This window comes from Equus caballus, chromosome 5 (assembly GCF_041296265.1).
Source record: "Equus caballus isolate H_3958 breed thoroughbred chromosome 5, TB-T2T, whole genome shotgun sequence".
Taxonomy (NCBI): Eukaryota; Metazoa; Chordata; class Mammalia; order Perissodactyla; family Equidae; genus Equus; species Equus caballus.
The window spans coordinates 98,585,498-98,601,958 of record NC_091688.1 but is presented as its reverse complement, the minus strand read 5'-3'; the positions used below and the strand labels follow the sequence as shown (position 1 = coordinate 98,601,958).

Genomic DNA, 16,461 nt, shown 5'->3' with positions numbered 1-16,461 from the left:
AGAATTAACTTCTCAGCGTTTGAAAAGCTCTTCTCCAAAACTACTCACTCTAACTCTCTGGAGGGTTGGGGGGCGGACCTGGGGACGTTTCCTATTTTTACAGCCCCTCAGGCAGCATCAAGCACAGAGAGAGTCATTTGCACATTCTTTCCTTCATTCAAGTTTTCAACCCTCATTTCTTAAGGGCCTGTGTTGTGCCAGACGCTGGTTCAGGGTGCCAGGAAGATGATCCAGAATAAAACAGAAACATCTCTGCTCTTGAGTTGATGTGCCAGTGGAGGAGACAGTATGTAAACCTGGAAGCAAAAATTATACACTGTACTTGTAGAGAGCAATAACTCTCTGAAGCCAATAAAACATGGTACGGGACAGAAAGCGAGGCAGGGGCCACGAGTGGTAACAGGTCTGAAGCGAGAGCAGGCCAGCGGCTTGAGGAACAGCTAGGAGGGCAGGGTGCGGGGAGCCTGAGAGAGGTGAGGGAAAGGAGCTAAGATCCTGAGGAGGGCGGGGCTGAGCAGGGGGCCTGGGGCTGAGGGGAGGGGCCGAGAGGCTCTGCCCTTCGCTGGCTCCCATCCCAGCACTGCACCGGCCCTTACTGCAGACCCACGGCGGCTTACTCTGCTGCAGTCTGAATGCCCGCCTATTGTCCACATTCCTCTCAGACTGTCCATGTCGTTAGAGCAAGGCCGGAGTCTATTCCCAGAACCTGGGGCAGAGTCTCATACATCATACAAACTTCTAAATGTTTGTGCTAGAGCAGAAATAACAGCAATAAGTCAGGGCTTCTCTGGCTCAGCTCTGACCAGCCCAAATTCCTGGGATAGGAAACCATAAGTGCCAAGCACGCAGGCTTTGGCATCAGATGGGCTTGAGTTTGAGTCCGGCTCTTGGACACTTAAGTTAATACACAGCCGTCCAGCTTCCCCCGCGTAGGAGCACTAGCATGCACTTCGGAGGATAGAATCACATGCAGTCATGGTTTTTGTCCCATGCTCAGCAAAGTGTCCTGGCCACATAATCTAAAAAGTTCACCTGCCACTCTTGGTCTCTTCATCCTGTGTTATTTTTCTTCATAACCCTTATCACTGCCTGAGGTTATATTATATAATATTTATGTACTTCTTCATTGTCTCTTCCTCCTACCCTCCAGCTCACTAGAATGTATGTTCCATGAGGGCAAGGACTCACTCTGTTGCATTCATCTGTATATCCTCAGCACCTAAAAAAGGCCTGGTATCCAGTAGACCCCCAGTAAATATTTGACAGATGGATGGATGAGTTGGGTAGATGAATGGACGGATGGATGGAGATAGGTAGATGGATGGATACATGGATAGATGGTTGAGGATGGACGGAAGGATGAAGATGGATGGATGGATGGATGGGGATGGATGGATGGATGGTTGGATAAATGGATGAATGGATGGAGAGCCCAATATCTGTTGGTTATTATTAATAACTTCCTGTTTTTTCAAATACCTCCCTTTCGATTAGGGGTCCCATGGGGTGGCTCACTTGTACTCCTGGACCTAGAACTTGCTTCCTTCTTCCACACATAGCACCTGCCACGGCCTCCTCAAGCTCCTGTCCTGTCCTCGTGTAGCAGTTTCAAGTCCTTTTGGTGACACCATTCTCCCCCAGTATTCTGGGGAGGTAAGCAGGCTGCTTGGGAACTATTTTTTCTGATTCTCCCAGGAAGCTGTTCAGTCTGTTACTAGAATCTGACATTCAGGAATCTTCTCTGCTTCAGACCTGATGAATCCAACCACAAAGTGACAAGTCTCCCGGCAACGATGGGAAAACTCCATTTCCAATCCCATGTTTAGTTCTTATTGTGATCTGCACAGAAAAGCTGGCAGATTATTCCGGCTGAAGGACAAAATCCTAGCTTCAGATTTCTTGGACTGGTGCTGTCCCTTGGGAGGGTAACCTTGTGAAGTAGAACACGGGGAGATGCTCTTGCTTACGGTGGTGAGAAGATCAGGGCCTTTGGAATCAGACAAACGTAGGCTTGAATCCCGGTTCTGCCCCTTGCTAGCTCCATGCCTTGGGAAGATACTTAACCTTTCTAAGGCTCCATTTCCTCTATAAAGTGTAACTTCCTCCATGAACACATATTGATTCGGCACCTTTTAAGTTCCAGGCATGGTGCTGGACTTCAGGAATACATCAGTGATCCAAAGCCACACAAACCTCATGCTCATAATCTTATACTCTATTGGGTCAGAAAACCATTAAACAAATAATACTGCAAAGGGGGTGGACAGGGTGCGATGGGAGCCAATAATGGGGATGGAACCCAGCCTGCGCAATCAGGGAAGGTGTAGCCGAGGCAGGAAGGGCTTAAGTGAGTTAGGCAAAGAAGAGACGTGGGTGAGTGGGCCATGAGGAAAGAGGACAATGTTTGGACCTTTCATTGAGCTACGGTTTAGGACTAGAGGTGACAATTCTGTTTGCATAAGAGATTTGGTGAGACTCTTGGAATAAGCCATGCCGCTTTGGGGACCAGGCGGCAAAGTGCACAGAGTTCGAGACAAGGCAATTATGCCCACTTCTGCATGAAACCTGACATTCTCCAGCAGTGGGAACAGCATCACGTGAGCTTTGGACCTCACTGCTGGGGGGCTGAGCAGCTCTGGAAGAATGTGGCAGACGCCCAGTGGGACTGTAGTTGGTTGGCCAGTTTGTGCATCCTTGTAACCCCAGGGGCTCTCGGGAATTCTTGGTGGGAGTGGGGGTGGTGAGTGCTGTGTTACCAAGTTGGGGTGAGAAGAGGATCTTTGACATAATGAGTTTTCTCGTGAGTTTGAGACAATTAAAAGGATAACATGGGGCCGGCCCCGTGGCCGAGTGGTTAAGTTCGTGCACTCTGCTCCAGCGGCCCAGGTTTCGCTGGCTCGGATCCTGGGCGCGGACATGGCACCTCGCGTCAGGCCATGCTGAGGCGCGTCCCACATGCCACAACTAGAAGGACCCACAACTGTGTACTGTGGAGATTTGGGGAGAAAAAGAAAAAAGAAAAAAGATTGGCAACACTTTTTAGCTCAGGTGCCAATCTTTAAAAAAAAAAAAGTCATTCAGGTCGTTGGCAGAATTTCTTTCTTTGCGTCTGTATCACTGTGGGTTTTGCAAGCTGGTGGCTGGAGGCCGTCCATAGTTCCTGGAGGCTACTCCCAGCCCCTCGTTAGGTGGGCTTCTCCAATGTGACTGCTTACGTGATCGCGCTCACGAAGAGCTGCAGCCCCAGTCTGTCTTATCTAGCGCGACATAGTCACAGGAGGGACATCTCATTACTGTTGTCGTATTCTGTTGGTGAGGATCACACCACAACCTCAGGAGGAGGGATTCGGCAAATACTGTGACACTACGAGGGGGCATCCTGGGCTCCTTTAGGCATACACATAACAACACGCCCAGGGAGAAACTATTATTATCCCCATTTTGCACGTGAGGAAACAGAGGCACTTGGCCAGGTTCGCGTGATCAGTAAGCAGGAGAGCCTGACTTCAGATTCAGGAGGACTGGCCCAGAGTCCAGGCTCTGTCACCACACTTCACTGAAGCGAGTCCCGTCCGGATTCCTCATCCATAACCCTCAGCGATTTCTTTACCCTGAATCCTTGCCATCTTCCATCTTCACACAATGACCCTGATAATCTCCCATCTGTTACATTTGCAGCTTCAGGCACACTTCTTCTAGCCCAGGGACTTGGGGAGGATGGTTGTACGGCCATTTTCCAGGTAAAGAGAGTGGGGTTTCGAGAGGAGAAATTCCGGCACTACTACACGTGGAGGTGGGGCTCAGTCAAGAGCTTCTGGCGGCCCCTCCACACCAGAGCGCCCTCGTGAACACCGCAAGGCCATCATGAAGGTGTCACGCTATCTCTGAATACTAAGGAACCTTTCATATTCTCTAGCCTGAGGTCTCTAACTGGTGGCTGGCAGGCCTGTCATAGGTAGACCCAAATAATATTTTTTATAAACAACTTGTAATTAGTGGTCAATATTTAAAAATGGTTAGATTCCTCATAAAAATCAGAAATTTTATAATACTTGGTCTACATTTCCCAACAGAACTGAGTAGAGGCAGCTCCCTATGGACTGGGCATAATCTCATATACTGTCGTTTAGATGTCCTACCTGCCCACGGTGGAGCTTGAGTTTGAGATCCTCTCATTTTAAAGATGAAAAAAGCTGCAGTCCACAGAAGTTTCCAGAGGCTGCCAGCGAGCTAAGAACGGCAGAGCTGATATCAAAGTTAGTACCTTAAGGAGTGCCCCTACCAGCAGGCCAGGAGGCGTTTTCGCTCAGGTGGGCATTTTCAAGCAACAGTTCCAAACATGTGACAAACTACCTCGTCCTCAAATAGCCCAGCCTGGTGGCACTACTTAATTCACTTGTCAATTATGCTGGGAACAAATACATTTCACAATGTTCAGCTCCAGGTTGTAGAGAAAAACACACTAATAGAGAACTGCAATTTCTCTCTGATTACCTCTCTTTCTCTCCCACTCTGGATTAATGATGGCTGTTACCAAGAGGCCACATGAGCTTTCAGAGGAAATGGAGGGGACAGGAGGAGACTCATTAATGTGGCAGGCTGGTTACCACCCACGCCTGAGTACAGCGCTGTTAGAAATGGAATGTTTTCAATGTGCTTCTCCTGCAAATATCAGGTGAACATGATCGCCAGGCATCCAGCGGCAGTGGGTGTTGGGAGGAACGATGCTTGCTTTAGCCATGGAGTAAATATCCAGGAGAGGTAAAGGGGGACAGAAGCAGCAATGTGGTCAACTTGGGGGTTGAGGACTTCCCATGTGCTGGGCATTGTGCACAAGCCCTTCACAGGCGAGGCGTTACTTTATTTCATTTGCACAGCTCACAAGGTTGTCAGCAGAAAAAAAGCAATGAAAGAAAGACACAGGATTAAACCCACATCTTTTGACTCTGTGTTCTTCTTGGCGATGTCAGCCAGATCTGGGGGGATTTCCAGCTCCAGTGGTCTCGGCGAGTGACCTGAGCTCTCTTGTTCGAGCATCCTGGCCTTTATCTGTTCCTCGTCTGTTAAATGCCGTACACTAGATGCACAACATATGTATTGTTCTTTTCTTTCAGCTAAACCACAGTTCCTCACTGGCGTTACTTGAATACTGAATAAAATTGAAAAAGCACTGCGGTTGGTGGGAGAAAACTTGGATTCTAGTCCCCACTCTGTCCTTTCCTGCTGAGACTTGTAAGGATATTACCTGTTTTTTTTTCAATAATTAGAAAAATAATATATGTACATGGTAATATCATTCAAACTGTAGTAAAGGTTATAAAATGAAAAGTGGGTCTTCTCTCCCCTCTAAACTGCCATCCCCCACCTCAGAGACAAAGTTTATTAGGGATTACTTGAATCTCCTTCCAGAAGAGTTTTCTATTATGCAAATACAACCACATACACACACACACACACACACACACACACACACACACTCTAACCTTCAAATGGGAGTGAATTTAAAACTAAATCTTGGAGATAGTGTGCAATAGCCCATAAAACCTCATTATTTTAATGTAGCTGAGCCCATATTGATAGTCCTTTAGATAATTTCCAGTCTTTTGTTAATAATAGAAATGGCTAATATTGATGGATTGTCTACAATGTACCAGGCACTATTCTAAGGACTTTATGTGAATTAACTCATTTACTACAAGCTTCCTGGGGAGAAGCTGTTATTGTCATCCCCATCCTACACTGGAGGAAAATGATGCCCAGAGAACTTCAGCACTTGCCCCACAGACACACAGTAAGTGGCAGAGATGAGCTTCACACCCAGGTAGACCGGACAATGCTGTAACACACATCTTCATCCACATAGTTTTGTGCGTATTTGTCAGAATATCTGGCAAGTGATGCACTTTAGGAAAAGCAGAAGTCTAATCACATTGCAGTTTTGAAAGGTCAGCATGACAGCAGGTGGGGAATGGATCCATCTTACGGCACCCATCACAGTGAGCTGTGAATTTTTATTTTCTTCCCTGTCTCCCTGGTTAGATTAGGAGCTTCTCGAAAGCAAGGACTGTGTACCGCGGGGCTTGGTACAGGGCCAGCACATTGCCGCCTCTTGATCACATTGTGCCTGGTTCCTGAGAAGAAGGAAGGCTTCAGCGGGAGCGCTTTTTGGTTTTTGGGCTGGGTCTTAAAGGGGGAACAAAACTCCAATAGGCAGAAAATGGAAGAAAAAGTACCTTGTGTGAAGAAACAGCAAAGGGATAACTGCACGGGAAGTCTGTGGGGACAGCAAACTGTCCAGGCTGCTGGGGGAAGAGGCCCAGGTGTGACGTGCTCACGGGAAAGGGAAAGTGGGGGCAGAACATGGGGGATCCTAATGCTATTCCGAGTCTGTGAGATCTTTTCCAGGCCTCATCCATTAACCTGCAGGACAAAACAGAGGAGCATCTATGAACGTACCCACATACACCCACGATTCTGGCATTAAACAGTTAAACGTATTAAATCTCGGTTTATGAAACTGTATTTATCTCCACACCAGGTTTCCTTCGTCCACTGTTTTCTTCTCACTGTCAAACAGATGGCAGTTCTGTCAGTATCAGTGGCTTGGAAAAACATCATATCAGTGCAGTGGGCATATTTTCATTTTTCATTTATTTTAATCCTCACCGACTCCTGAATTCGCTGTCTGACGTGTTTATTTTTCCAAGCTCTGGGCCTGTGGGCCTAGGTTTACAGATGTAGCTTATAGATGTACTATTCAAATTCATTTATATGCAAACATACCTCTCAGTGGATTTTGTCACATTTCTGATAATCTTGAATTTTGTGAAGTTACTCAGACATCTGACAACACATGTTACTTTAAATATAAGCTAATGTTTTTCAACACTTGATTGTTGATCCTGGCTCATGTATATAATCAAATTTAAATTAGAAAATAGTTCCAATAGTCACTCTTAATATAGATCAGCAGTGCCTAATAGGAATATAGTGAAAGCCACAAAGGTGAGCCTCAAACATAACCTAAAATTTTCTGGTAGTGCATTTAAAAAAATAAAAAGAAACGCCAAATTAATTTAAACAACATATTTCATTTAACCCCCTATATCTAAAATATTATCATTTCAACCTTTAGTAAACATAAAAAACTACAAGATATTCTACATTCATTCTTTTCACAGTAAATCGAGTGCATTGCACACTTGCAAGACACCACACTGTGGGCTGGCCCCACTTCAGTGCACATGTCACCTGTGGGCAGAAGACACTATGTTGGATAGTGCAAAAACAGGAGCTAGGGGTTCCTGCTCAAAGAGTGGTGGGAATGACTTATCTCCTCCCTGCTCCCATGCAAGCAGTAATGATGTAGAGTTTCTCTCTCATTTAGGATTTTTCGGGGAAGAGACCGAAGAGATCATCTTGTCTCAAACTTTAGTATTATGGTCCAGGGAGCTGAGCCCCGTGGAGGTGGCGGGGTTGGGGGGAGGACTAGAGCGCCGAGGCCTCTGCTTGGCACCACCTCACTCAGCCTCATTGCTGACAGGTGCAGAGAGGGGCTCAGCTCCCTGCCATGCACCTGCTGACCTGACCCTGGACGGGGCCTGAGAGCGTCAGCTCCCTGCTCAGCCCACCGACATCACCCTGCCAGCGGGGAAGGGCTGGGGGGAAGCTGCCTGCTCTGGACTGGATCAGCTCCCTGCTCTGCCGGTGGTCCAGCGCCAGGAGGGGACATCACCACCATCTGCTTCCACGGGGCAGGGTACAGTGGGGTAGAAGACCGGCTCCCTTTGTGGGGAGGAAGAAGAGCAGGGGTTTTGCTGTGGCTGTTTGTCTGGATTAGGGTGTGTATTGCCCGAAAGGTTTTCTGTTATGAAACCACCCTCTTCCGGTCCCTTGGCTGGGGGGAAGGTGCTTTTTTTGGTCTGTGCCTGTGGGCAGTTCTAACCTGGAGTCTTCAGCACTGTCCTGTCCAAGATGGATGGGGGACAATGAGGAGGCTCAGGGAAATCGCCATCATGTCATCCTCACACCTCCAGGCTCCAGGCAGCCCGCTACTTTCCACCTTGAAGGATGTCCTCTGCTCCTTTCTTGTGTCATGTCCAGGGTTACTTTAGTTGTAAGAAGGAGGACCTGGGAGCAATGGGCTACTCTATCTTGGCTGGAACCACACATTTCCTAACCGCTAAATCTGAGCAACACTTTCAAATCCTTATCTTATTCTGTTTTTAAACAAGTTTTGCTTTGCTAGAGTACATGCTTTTCCTTGAAGCTCATTTCTCCCTCAGCATTTACTACTGCACTTTATGAGTTTCCTCCTATCTCTTGGTCACTTCTAAGTGCCCTTCACAATTTCCTATGGGCGAGTAGCTTTCCAACTGCTGTGTTCCTCAGAATTCTGTCCTGAATCCTTTTACATTGCTCTGATTGTCTCCCTCCACAGCCTCACCACTGGCTACACTTGGCCCTCCTCCGTATCCCAGAATGTGGAACCCACAGATACCAGGAGGGCTGACTAAGGGATTTGAGCATCCACAAATCTTGTCATCTGCCGGGTGTCCTGGACCCAATCCTCCGCTGACACCAAAGGACGACTGTGTATGCTGAAAACTACAAATCATTGTCTCCAGCCCTTAATCCCGGACTAGCTCCTATTGGAAACCTCCACCTGGCTGTCCCAGCAACTGTTATCCAAAATGTAACTCATGATCCTCACGTCCATGTGAAAATAGATGTTCTCCCAAATTGGCTTTTCTTCCTGGATTTCTGAACTTGGTTAATGACCTTATAACCTACCCAGGGATCCCACTCAGAGATGTGGCATTCATGTTAGTTTCTTCCTCTCCTCCAAACTCCCACACGTCACCAAGCTCTGGCCATTCTCCCTACAGGTAGATCTCAAGTCCATCCATGCATCTCCATTCCCTCTGGCAAAGCCTAGAGCGTTTACTCAAAATCTCATTCCTGGACTATTCTAATAGCTTGTAAATTTGTTTACCTGCCTCTTTCCAGTGCCTCTTCCACAGAGGCTCTAGAGTGATTTTTTAAAAATGCAAATATAATCAAGTCTGCTTACTGTCTTTACTAATCCCCCAGTACCTCTGAAGAATGAATTCTAAACTCTCACTTTTCAGGCTCATCTTCCACCATTTCCTCCATCCGTTTCTGGAAACCTGCTGTGACCTCTGAGCCCACACTTTGTGCAGACCTTTGTTCACACTGCTGTGTCTGCCTGCACTGTCTTCCTCTCCTTCCCTCACTCACACCCACTCCACCTAAACCCACTCCTGCTAGGCCGAAGGCATTCCAGCCATGCGATCTCTTCGGGGAAGAGTTTTCCAGTTCCTGGTGTAAAGTGCTTCTCTCCTGTTTCTGCACAACCTCACGCAAGTTGTCATTGTTGATTTGCTTCCTGGCCTCCCATCTGGATTCCAAGGGGGCTCTGAAGGAGCTTCCTTTTCCACATCTGTAAAATGTGGGAAAAAAATACAAATAGAGAACAGAGAAGTCATCTCGTTCAGCTTTTGACTAGTCATCTTGAGAAGGAAGCACACCATGGTGGTTAAGAGCACCAACTCTGGAACAGGACACCTAGCTTCAAATATTGGCTCTGCCACTTATTGATTTTCTGACCTTTATCAGTGTTCCCATCAGCAAAATGGGCACAACAGTATCCACTTCACTGGGTAGTTGTGAGGATTAAATGACATAATGTAGAATGCTGGCATGTAGAAAGAGTCTATAAATGTTTGCTCTACTGTGATATAGAAACTTTGGCATGTAGACAGACTATATAAATATTTGCTATATTCTGAAAGTATTTTTTCTAAGCATTACTTGCAACATTAAAAAAATGTCCTCCCCTTTCTAAAGGGTAGTATTGGCCACTTAGTAACTCCTTTGCTCAGCTACAAGGAACCACAGTGAATGCAATACATTTTTCAAGGAGAATTCTCCTGGAAAATAGCCAAATGGAGTATTCTCTTTTAGAAATAGAATTACTTCATTCGGGACTTTAGCAAAGAACTATTTTTTTAAAAAAAGAATAAATAAAAAGCAATATGGGAGAACGCTTAGGTAGTTTCCAGTGGTTGAGAATAATTCTTTGAAAGTGAATAGGGAAAACCTTAAATAACTGACTATTTAAAAGGAATAGATTTTCTAAGCTCAGAACTCTGACTGTACTTCTATGAAATAGATGTTTATGATTCCTTCTCAGCAGTCTGCTTCTTCCCTGGGAATCAAGCTATAAGAAATCATTTTAAAATCCCATATGAATTTTTTAACAAATATTTGTTCAATTATAAATATTTTATGAAAAAAATCACCAGATTAAAAGCCTGCCCCCTCCTCCCCAATTAAATACTCAAAAGGACATGTATAGAGATGTATTCCCTCACTCAAAAAATTATGTTCAAATATAAAATCAATCTTTTTAAAAACTCCCTTAAGAAGGAACTTCTCAAGTTTCCAATCCCACCCGTTTCTCCCCTTCTTTCCGTTGCCCTCCCCACTCCCTACAGCCAGTCTTCATGAGGGGAGACTTTCGAGGCAGCCAGAGGCTGAGTTTGCTTTTCCCCAGCTGCCTCCAAGACAGCAACAGGGCGAGCATCCTCTTCCAAGACGCCTGGAGTTCTCGTGGACGTCAGTCCAGGAAAGGTTCTGCATTGCAGGGACCCCTTACCTCCCCGCTCCCAGGCTAATTCCACGAAGCGAGGCGCTTCTGTGTGTGAATTCTCATTAGAAACCTTAACCTGACGTGATTGAAATCGTAATGTAATGGGCAATTTTTTCAATCGTCCCTTGAAAAAGAAATTATTACAGCTGATTTCATGCAGGAAAAGCTTTATTAAAGTCACAGAACTGTTACACTTTTTAAAGACGGCTACATGGAATACCCAAACATTTTTAAACGACTTAGGAAACAAGCGGCACATCTTTATTAAGCAAGCTCCACCGTCACAATTTTCTCTGCCCCCACCCTCAGCGCTCAGCTATAGAATATTCATTTATTTATCTCATTTAGAATATCCGTCTCACAGTCATCTGTCAAAGCTTTCGTTGCAAAAACACGTTTCTTAACAGTAAATACGCACTGGAAAGATAGGATTAGACATTTAGAGGACTTGAAATGTTTAAACAATACATGATAACAGGATTACGAGAAGGGGTGGGGCATCTTTCAGTCCATCTTTTTCAAACATTAATCTCTCAAGTCGGTCCAAGTATTATTCTTAAATTCATCCGGCTCCTTCTTTTCCTCCTCCTCCAACGGCAATGCTTTAACAATCTGAATTCTGTTGCCTGGGAAAAAGAAAAGTTAACGTACAAGGGACATTTATTGACATCTAATTGTTACAACTCAAACCACGGCACGGCACGAGAGTCAGTCACAGGCAGGTGAAAGGTTACACTGGGGTTGGCGCATGCGCTGTGTGCGCTGTAGCAGACGGTCGGGCTACGGCCTCGGGGCTTACATGACGTTGCACTTCCCAAGCAGCTTCTCAGCGCTCTTGGGCAGGTGGGATCTCCTGTGGGGAAGCTGGAAGCAGGCGGCGGGCTTCTTCTCGTGGCTCAGCAGCATGAGAAACAGCTCCTGCACGTTGACGCCCGTCTTGGCGGAGGTCTCCATGAAGGCGCAATTCCACTCCAACGCGCGGGCAGCGCCATCCTTCGCCGTCACCTCGCGGCGGCTCTCGTCGCATTTGTTGCCCACCAGCACGATAGGGTACTTGTGGAAGCTGCTGCCTTTGATCTCGCGGATCAGCTCGTAGAACGGCTTCAGCTCCTCCAGGGTTTGCTTCTTGGTGACCGAGTAGACGAGGATGAAGGCGTCGCCCCTGGCAATGGCGAGGCGCTGCAGGCCGGGATAGCGGTGGCCACCAGTGGTGTCAGTGATGTGCAGGACGCCCATGCTGTGGTTGCAGCCCAACACCTGGCGGTAGGTATCTTCGATGGTTGGCAGATAGATATCCCGAAAGTTGCCGCGCACCCACCTCTGCACCAGCGCGCTCTTGCCCACGCCGGCGGGGCCGAGGACCACCACGCGGTCACCTTTGCCCCTCAGCTGCGGCACGAAGGCGCGGATGACAAGCAGGGTGGGCAGAGGCCGCAGCCGCCGCATCAGCCGCTCCTTAAAGACGAAGCAGGAGTTGCCCATGGTCGGGAATTGGCGGGGAGACGCGCGCACAACGTCTCCGGCACTGAGCCAGCAGTGAGGGAAGCCTGGGGAGGAAGAAGGGGAGAGTGAGATGGGAGCTCTAACCTGGAACGTTCTCCGAGGTCTGCCCTGCCAGTTGCTCCCCGGGGACGCTGGGGAGGGTGCTAACTCGCTCCCCAACTGCATCCCCGGTCTGAGGCAGAGCCAGGCTCACTGCCCAGCCCAGGCACCCACGGCAGGCTGCGCGCGCGGGGAGGAGGGGAGTCCGCTCAGCACCTCTTCCAACGACACCTTGACCGTGCCCTTCCCGAGGGTGTCACACCCATTTTCTTTCACCCCATAAGACTCCACTCCCTAGCTACAAAATGAGAGGCTGTAATAATGCACAGTTTGCCAATCCTTAGAACATACACATCTGAGCGATGTTCCAAAACCTCTCCCCCCAATAAGCCCTTGTTACTTTCTCTCCTTCGGTATTAAAAATTATCGCCATCTCCGACACGATCCGTTACCGCGGGCGAGGGTTGGACGCCGCGGAGACCGCGATCCAGGTGCGATCACCGGGACAGCAAGGGCGCCCAGGGAGCAGCAGGGCCAGGGTGCTGGGCTCATGGCGCCAATAGAGACCTCCTATTACCTGCAGCGACTGTCCCGGGATGTCTGGGACATCACCCCTGCCGGTTCCCACCTGCAGCAGCGCATGCTGGTTCGCCCTCCACACCTCGCATTCGAGTGCCCGAAAAAGGCGGAACACAGTCTTACCTCCCTCCAAGGCGGGCAGCCGGTGTGCTGGCGGCCAATCCGCTCCTCCGATCGTGCAGTCGGAGCAGCCGCCGGAGCGCAGCCGGGCACAACCAGCGCGCTCAGAGGCTCGGGGAGAAATGCTCCAGCTGCTGGGCTCGCTCGGACTGCAGTGCCAGAGCGGGGGCGTGGGCTAGGACACTCCGCTTGCGCAGTACGCAGAGTTGGGGACCCGGCTGCGCGGGGCTGGCGAGCCCAGACGCGCCGCCCACTGTCAGTCCAGCGTCCTGCACACCAGAGGGGCTGTACCCACAGCCCGGGGTGCGGGGAGGGCCTGCGATCACAGGCACTGGTCCATTCAGGAGGGGATGCCTACAGGATTTGCGCTTTAGTTCTGTGCAGGCCGTCTCGCAGCTACTTCAGCCCTCGCCACTTCTATGCCCTTTGCCGCCGGTGGCTTAGCCCTTCCCAAGGCTCAGCTCAGCGCCTTCACTTCGTTGCACAAGGACCAGTTAGGATCCTCGCCACCACTGGCGCCGGGCCCTGCATGGTATCTCATCCACTTTGCTCGGGAAACATTTGTCTTGCACAAAACCCAATTTTTGTCCATTCGGGGAAAAGTCCAACTAATCCTTCCGTTATAAGAAACTTCAGAACCTGCCTCCAGGTGGGATTTCCTGGGGCTTAGGTTCTATGTCCACAGGAAAATACAAATTAAAAGCACAATGAGATAGTGCCACACCTGTATCAAAATAGCTACAATAAAAAATGGTGATAACACTAAAAGCTGATGAGGACGTAGGGCAACTGGCTCACCCGCACACTGCTGGTGGGTGTACAAAATGGTACAGCCACTCTGGAAGGCAGTTTGGCAGTGTGTTATAAAACGAAACATACAACCCAGCAATCACACTCCTAGGTATTTATCCCAGAGAAATGAGAACTTACATTCACACAAAACGCACATGACTTTATGTGTGAATTTTGTACACAAATATTTACAGCAGCTTAATTCATAGTAGCCAAACGCTGAAAACAACCAGCTGTCTTTTAGCGGTGCCTGGTTAAACTAGGGCACATCTACATCATGGAACACCACTCAAAGAAAAAGAACTGTCGATACACGCAACCACGTAGATAAATCTCAGGAAAATTACGGTGAGTGCAAAAAGCCAATCACAAAAGATCATATGCCATATGATTCCATTTATGTAACATTCTTGAAATAAAATTATAGAAATGGTATTAGTCGGAGGGGTTGGGGATGAGGAAGGGGCATGGGAGGAAGGTGGGTGTGGTTGTAAAGGGCAGCATGAGAGGTTTCATGGTGATGGAGCTGTTCTATATCTTGACTGTGGTTGTCAATTTACTGTTTACACATATGCTGAAATTCCATAGAATTAAATACACACGCAAATGAGTACAAGTAAAGCTGCGGAAATCTAATAAGAGCAGGGGGTTGTATCAGTGTTACGACCCTGCTTGTGAATCTGACTACAGCTTGGCAAGATATTACCATCGAGGGAAACTGAGTAAAAGTTACTTGGGATCTCTCTGTAGTATTTCTTACAATTTCACTTGAATCTTCAATGATCTCAAAGTAAAAACATTAATTTCAAGAAGCATTGCAAAAAGTCAGAAACAACATGACTCTCGTGGCTCCCTGTTACCTAGAGAATCAAAGTTCAAAGTCTTTAGCTTCCTATTCCCAGTTCCCTGCAAACAGACTCCAAATGCCCTTTCCCTTCTCACTTTCCACAAATCTTCTGCACACAGTCGCTAGTTAATTGGATGTACTTGGGAGTTCCCAATATCTGCTTCTCCACTTGCTCCTCCCCAACCCATCTGCCCATCCATACGCCCCAAAGCCTACTGTCCTCCAAGACTCACCTCCAAACAGCACCTCCAGCCAGAAGGGCTCCCTCCCTCTGTACCCCCAAGCACCTTTTCTTGAAGTTTTGTATGTGCTTAATTGATATTCTCCACAAAGCTGTGAGCTTTTCTCAGACAGAAGTGAGAGACATTCATCTCTGATTCCCTCACAGGTCCCAGTAAGTGCCAGCCTGTAGCACTCCCAGCCAGCCAGGGTGGTGTGGGGTCATGTACATCCCATCCAGAGGGCGGGAGTCACTGCAGAGTGCCAGCTCCGGAGCCAGCCCGACTTCTCTCCTGCCCTGGTTCCACCACTCTTTATAGTTTGGTCTTAACTGTGTCCTCAGTATCCTCAACTGATAAGAGGCAAATACATGGCAAGAGCTGGCGTGTTAAAAAGCACCCCTCTCAGTACCTGGCACAGAGTAGACTCAGAAAACACAGCTGGAGTTGGAAGACATGGTCTCCAGTTCCTGTTAGTTAATACAACTAGTATGTGAGTACTAGTTGTATGGACTTAGACAAACAACTCGTTTTCTCTTTACATTGAGTTTCTTCATCTGTAAAATGAGCACAAAATTATCTGTGTTTGAAGATTGACTTATTTGTGTCAAAGTCAAGCAGGGTATTGCTTGTGGCACACGAATGAGCTAATATTCATTTGAGTGTCTGCCAGGGCCAGGCGTTGCTCTAATAATTTTACACATGTTAACTCATTTAGGACTTACTACGAGTCTGTGACGTGTAGACTGTTACTATCTCCATTTTACAAATGAGCAGACTAGGCACAAAGAGATTAACTAAGTGGTAGAGGCTAGGAAGTCTGGCTAGCTCCAGGACCTGCGCGTTTTACACCATGCTGCCTCTTTAGTAGAGACAGGTGGTGATGGTCAGAACTCTCACAATTATCATCCTGGGAGTCTGTTTTCTTTCAGTTTCTTGCTAGGCTCCTTCACCCCACCCCCGACCTTTAAAATCTGTACAAAACTAATGGTAGTGTATACCCACAAGGTAGTGTTCTCCCACAAGGAGATAGCACCTTCTTTACAATTTGATTCCCAAGAAAAGGGTTGCTCCAGAATCCCTTCTCTCATCCCAGGCTAGCATCTCCTCCCTTTCCTACCACTTCTGTTACAAGCTGACTGCTTCCCCCTAGCACCCTGCTGCTACCAATAGCCCATTGTTCACAGAGATATCGTCTCCTACCTGATAAAGAAAGGAGGCCACCAGCTAAAACTCCACCAGCGCCTCATACATATGCTGCAGCATTGTCTCCTTTCTCCACTCAAGGTTGGTGCCTTCCTCTGAGCCCTGGTGTGCTTTTCAACCTGTGGTCCTAGGACCACCTGTATTGGAATCACCTGGGATGCTTGTTAAACATATCCAACCCAATTTACACAATGTTACATGTCAAATTTGTTCAATTAAAAAAATTACCCAACCCACATCTACAGAATCAGAATCTGTGGGTGAGACCTGGGGATCTGCATGTTAACAAGCTCCTTCAGATAATTCCGATGCAGAAGAAAGTTTGAAACTACTCCTTCAGAACCTTGCTTTATCAGTCATCCTATCTCTAACCCATCTTTGATCTCTCACTCTCCATTAGATTCTTTCTCTTAGCCTGCAAATATACTCAAATCTCTTCCAGTTTAATAATCAGAGGTCCTACAGCATAGGGTTACTGTGAT

At 47.6% G+C, this 16,461-nt stretch overlaps 1 protein-coding gene and 1 long non-coding RNA gene across 3 annotated transcripts in view; one reads left to right on the top strand and one right to left on the bottom strand.

Moving 5' to 3' along the window:
- The window catches only part of LOC111773624 (uncharacterized), a 31,855-nt gene extending 21,594 nt beyond the window's left edge, over window positions 1-10,261 (top strand). Inside the window, exon 4 of the long non-coding RNA XR_002808293.2 lies at window positions 8,441-10,261. This is a non-coding gene — a long non-coding RNA (uncharacterized lncRNA). The remainder of the gene's footprint in view (window positions 1-8,440) is intronic.
- Window positions 10,262-10,825: 564 nt separating this feature from the next.
- Window positions 10,826-13,097, bottom strand: DIRAS3 (DIRAS family GTPase 3). 2 transcript variants are annotated; one of them, XM_014740036.3, is made up of 2 exons: window positions 12,920-13,097; window positions 10,826-12,222 (listed from the first exon to the last, which is right to left on the bottom strand). In XM_014740036.3, exon 2 carries the CDS (start codon window positions 12,155-12,157, stop codon window positions 11,471-11,473), a length of 687 nt encoding a protein of 228 aa, XP_014595522.2. In that variant the 5' UTR covers window positions 12,158-12,222; window positions 12,920-13,097; the 3' UTR covers window positions 10,826-11,470. The 2 variants fall into 2 exon arrangements, with proteins under 2 accessions (XP_014595522.2, XP_070123598.1); XM_070267497.1 differs by lacking the exon at window positions 12,920-13,097 and adding an exon at window positions 12,795-12,885.
- Between the last annotated feature and the right edge of the window lie 3,364 nt (window positions 13,098-16,461).

Coding starts and splice junctions, on each gene's coding strand:
- DIRAS3 (XM_014740036.3), bottom strand. CDS start 12,157: ATGGGCAACTCCTGCTTCGTCTTTAAGGAGCGGCTGATGCGGCGGCTG.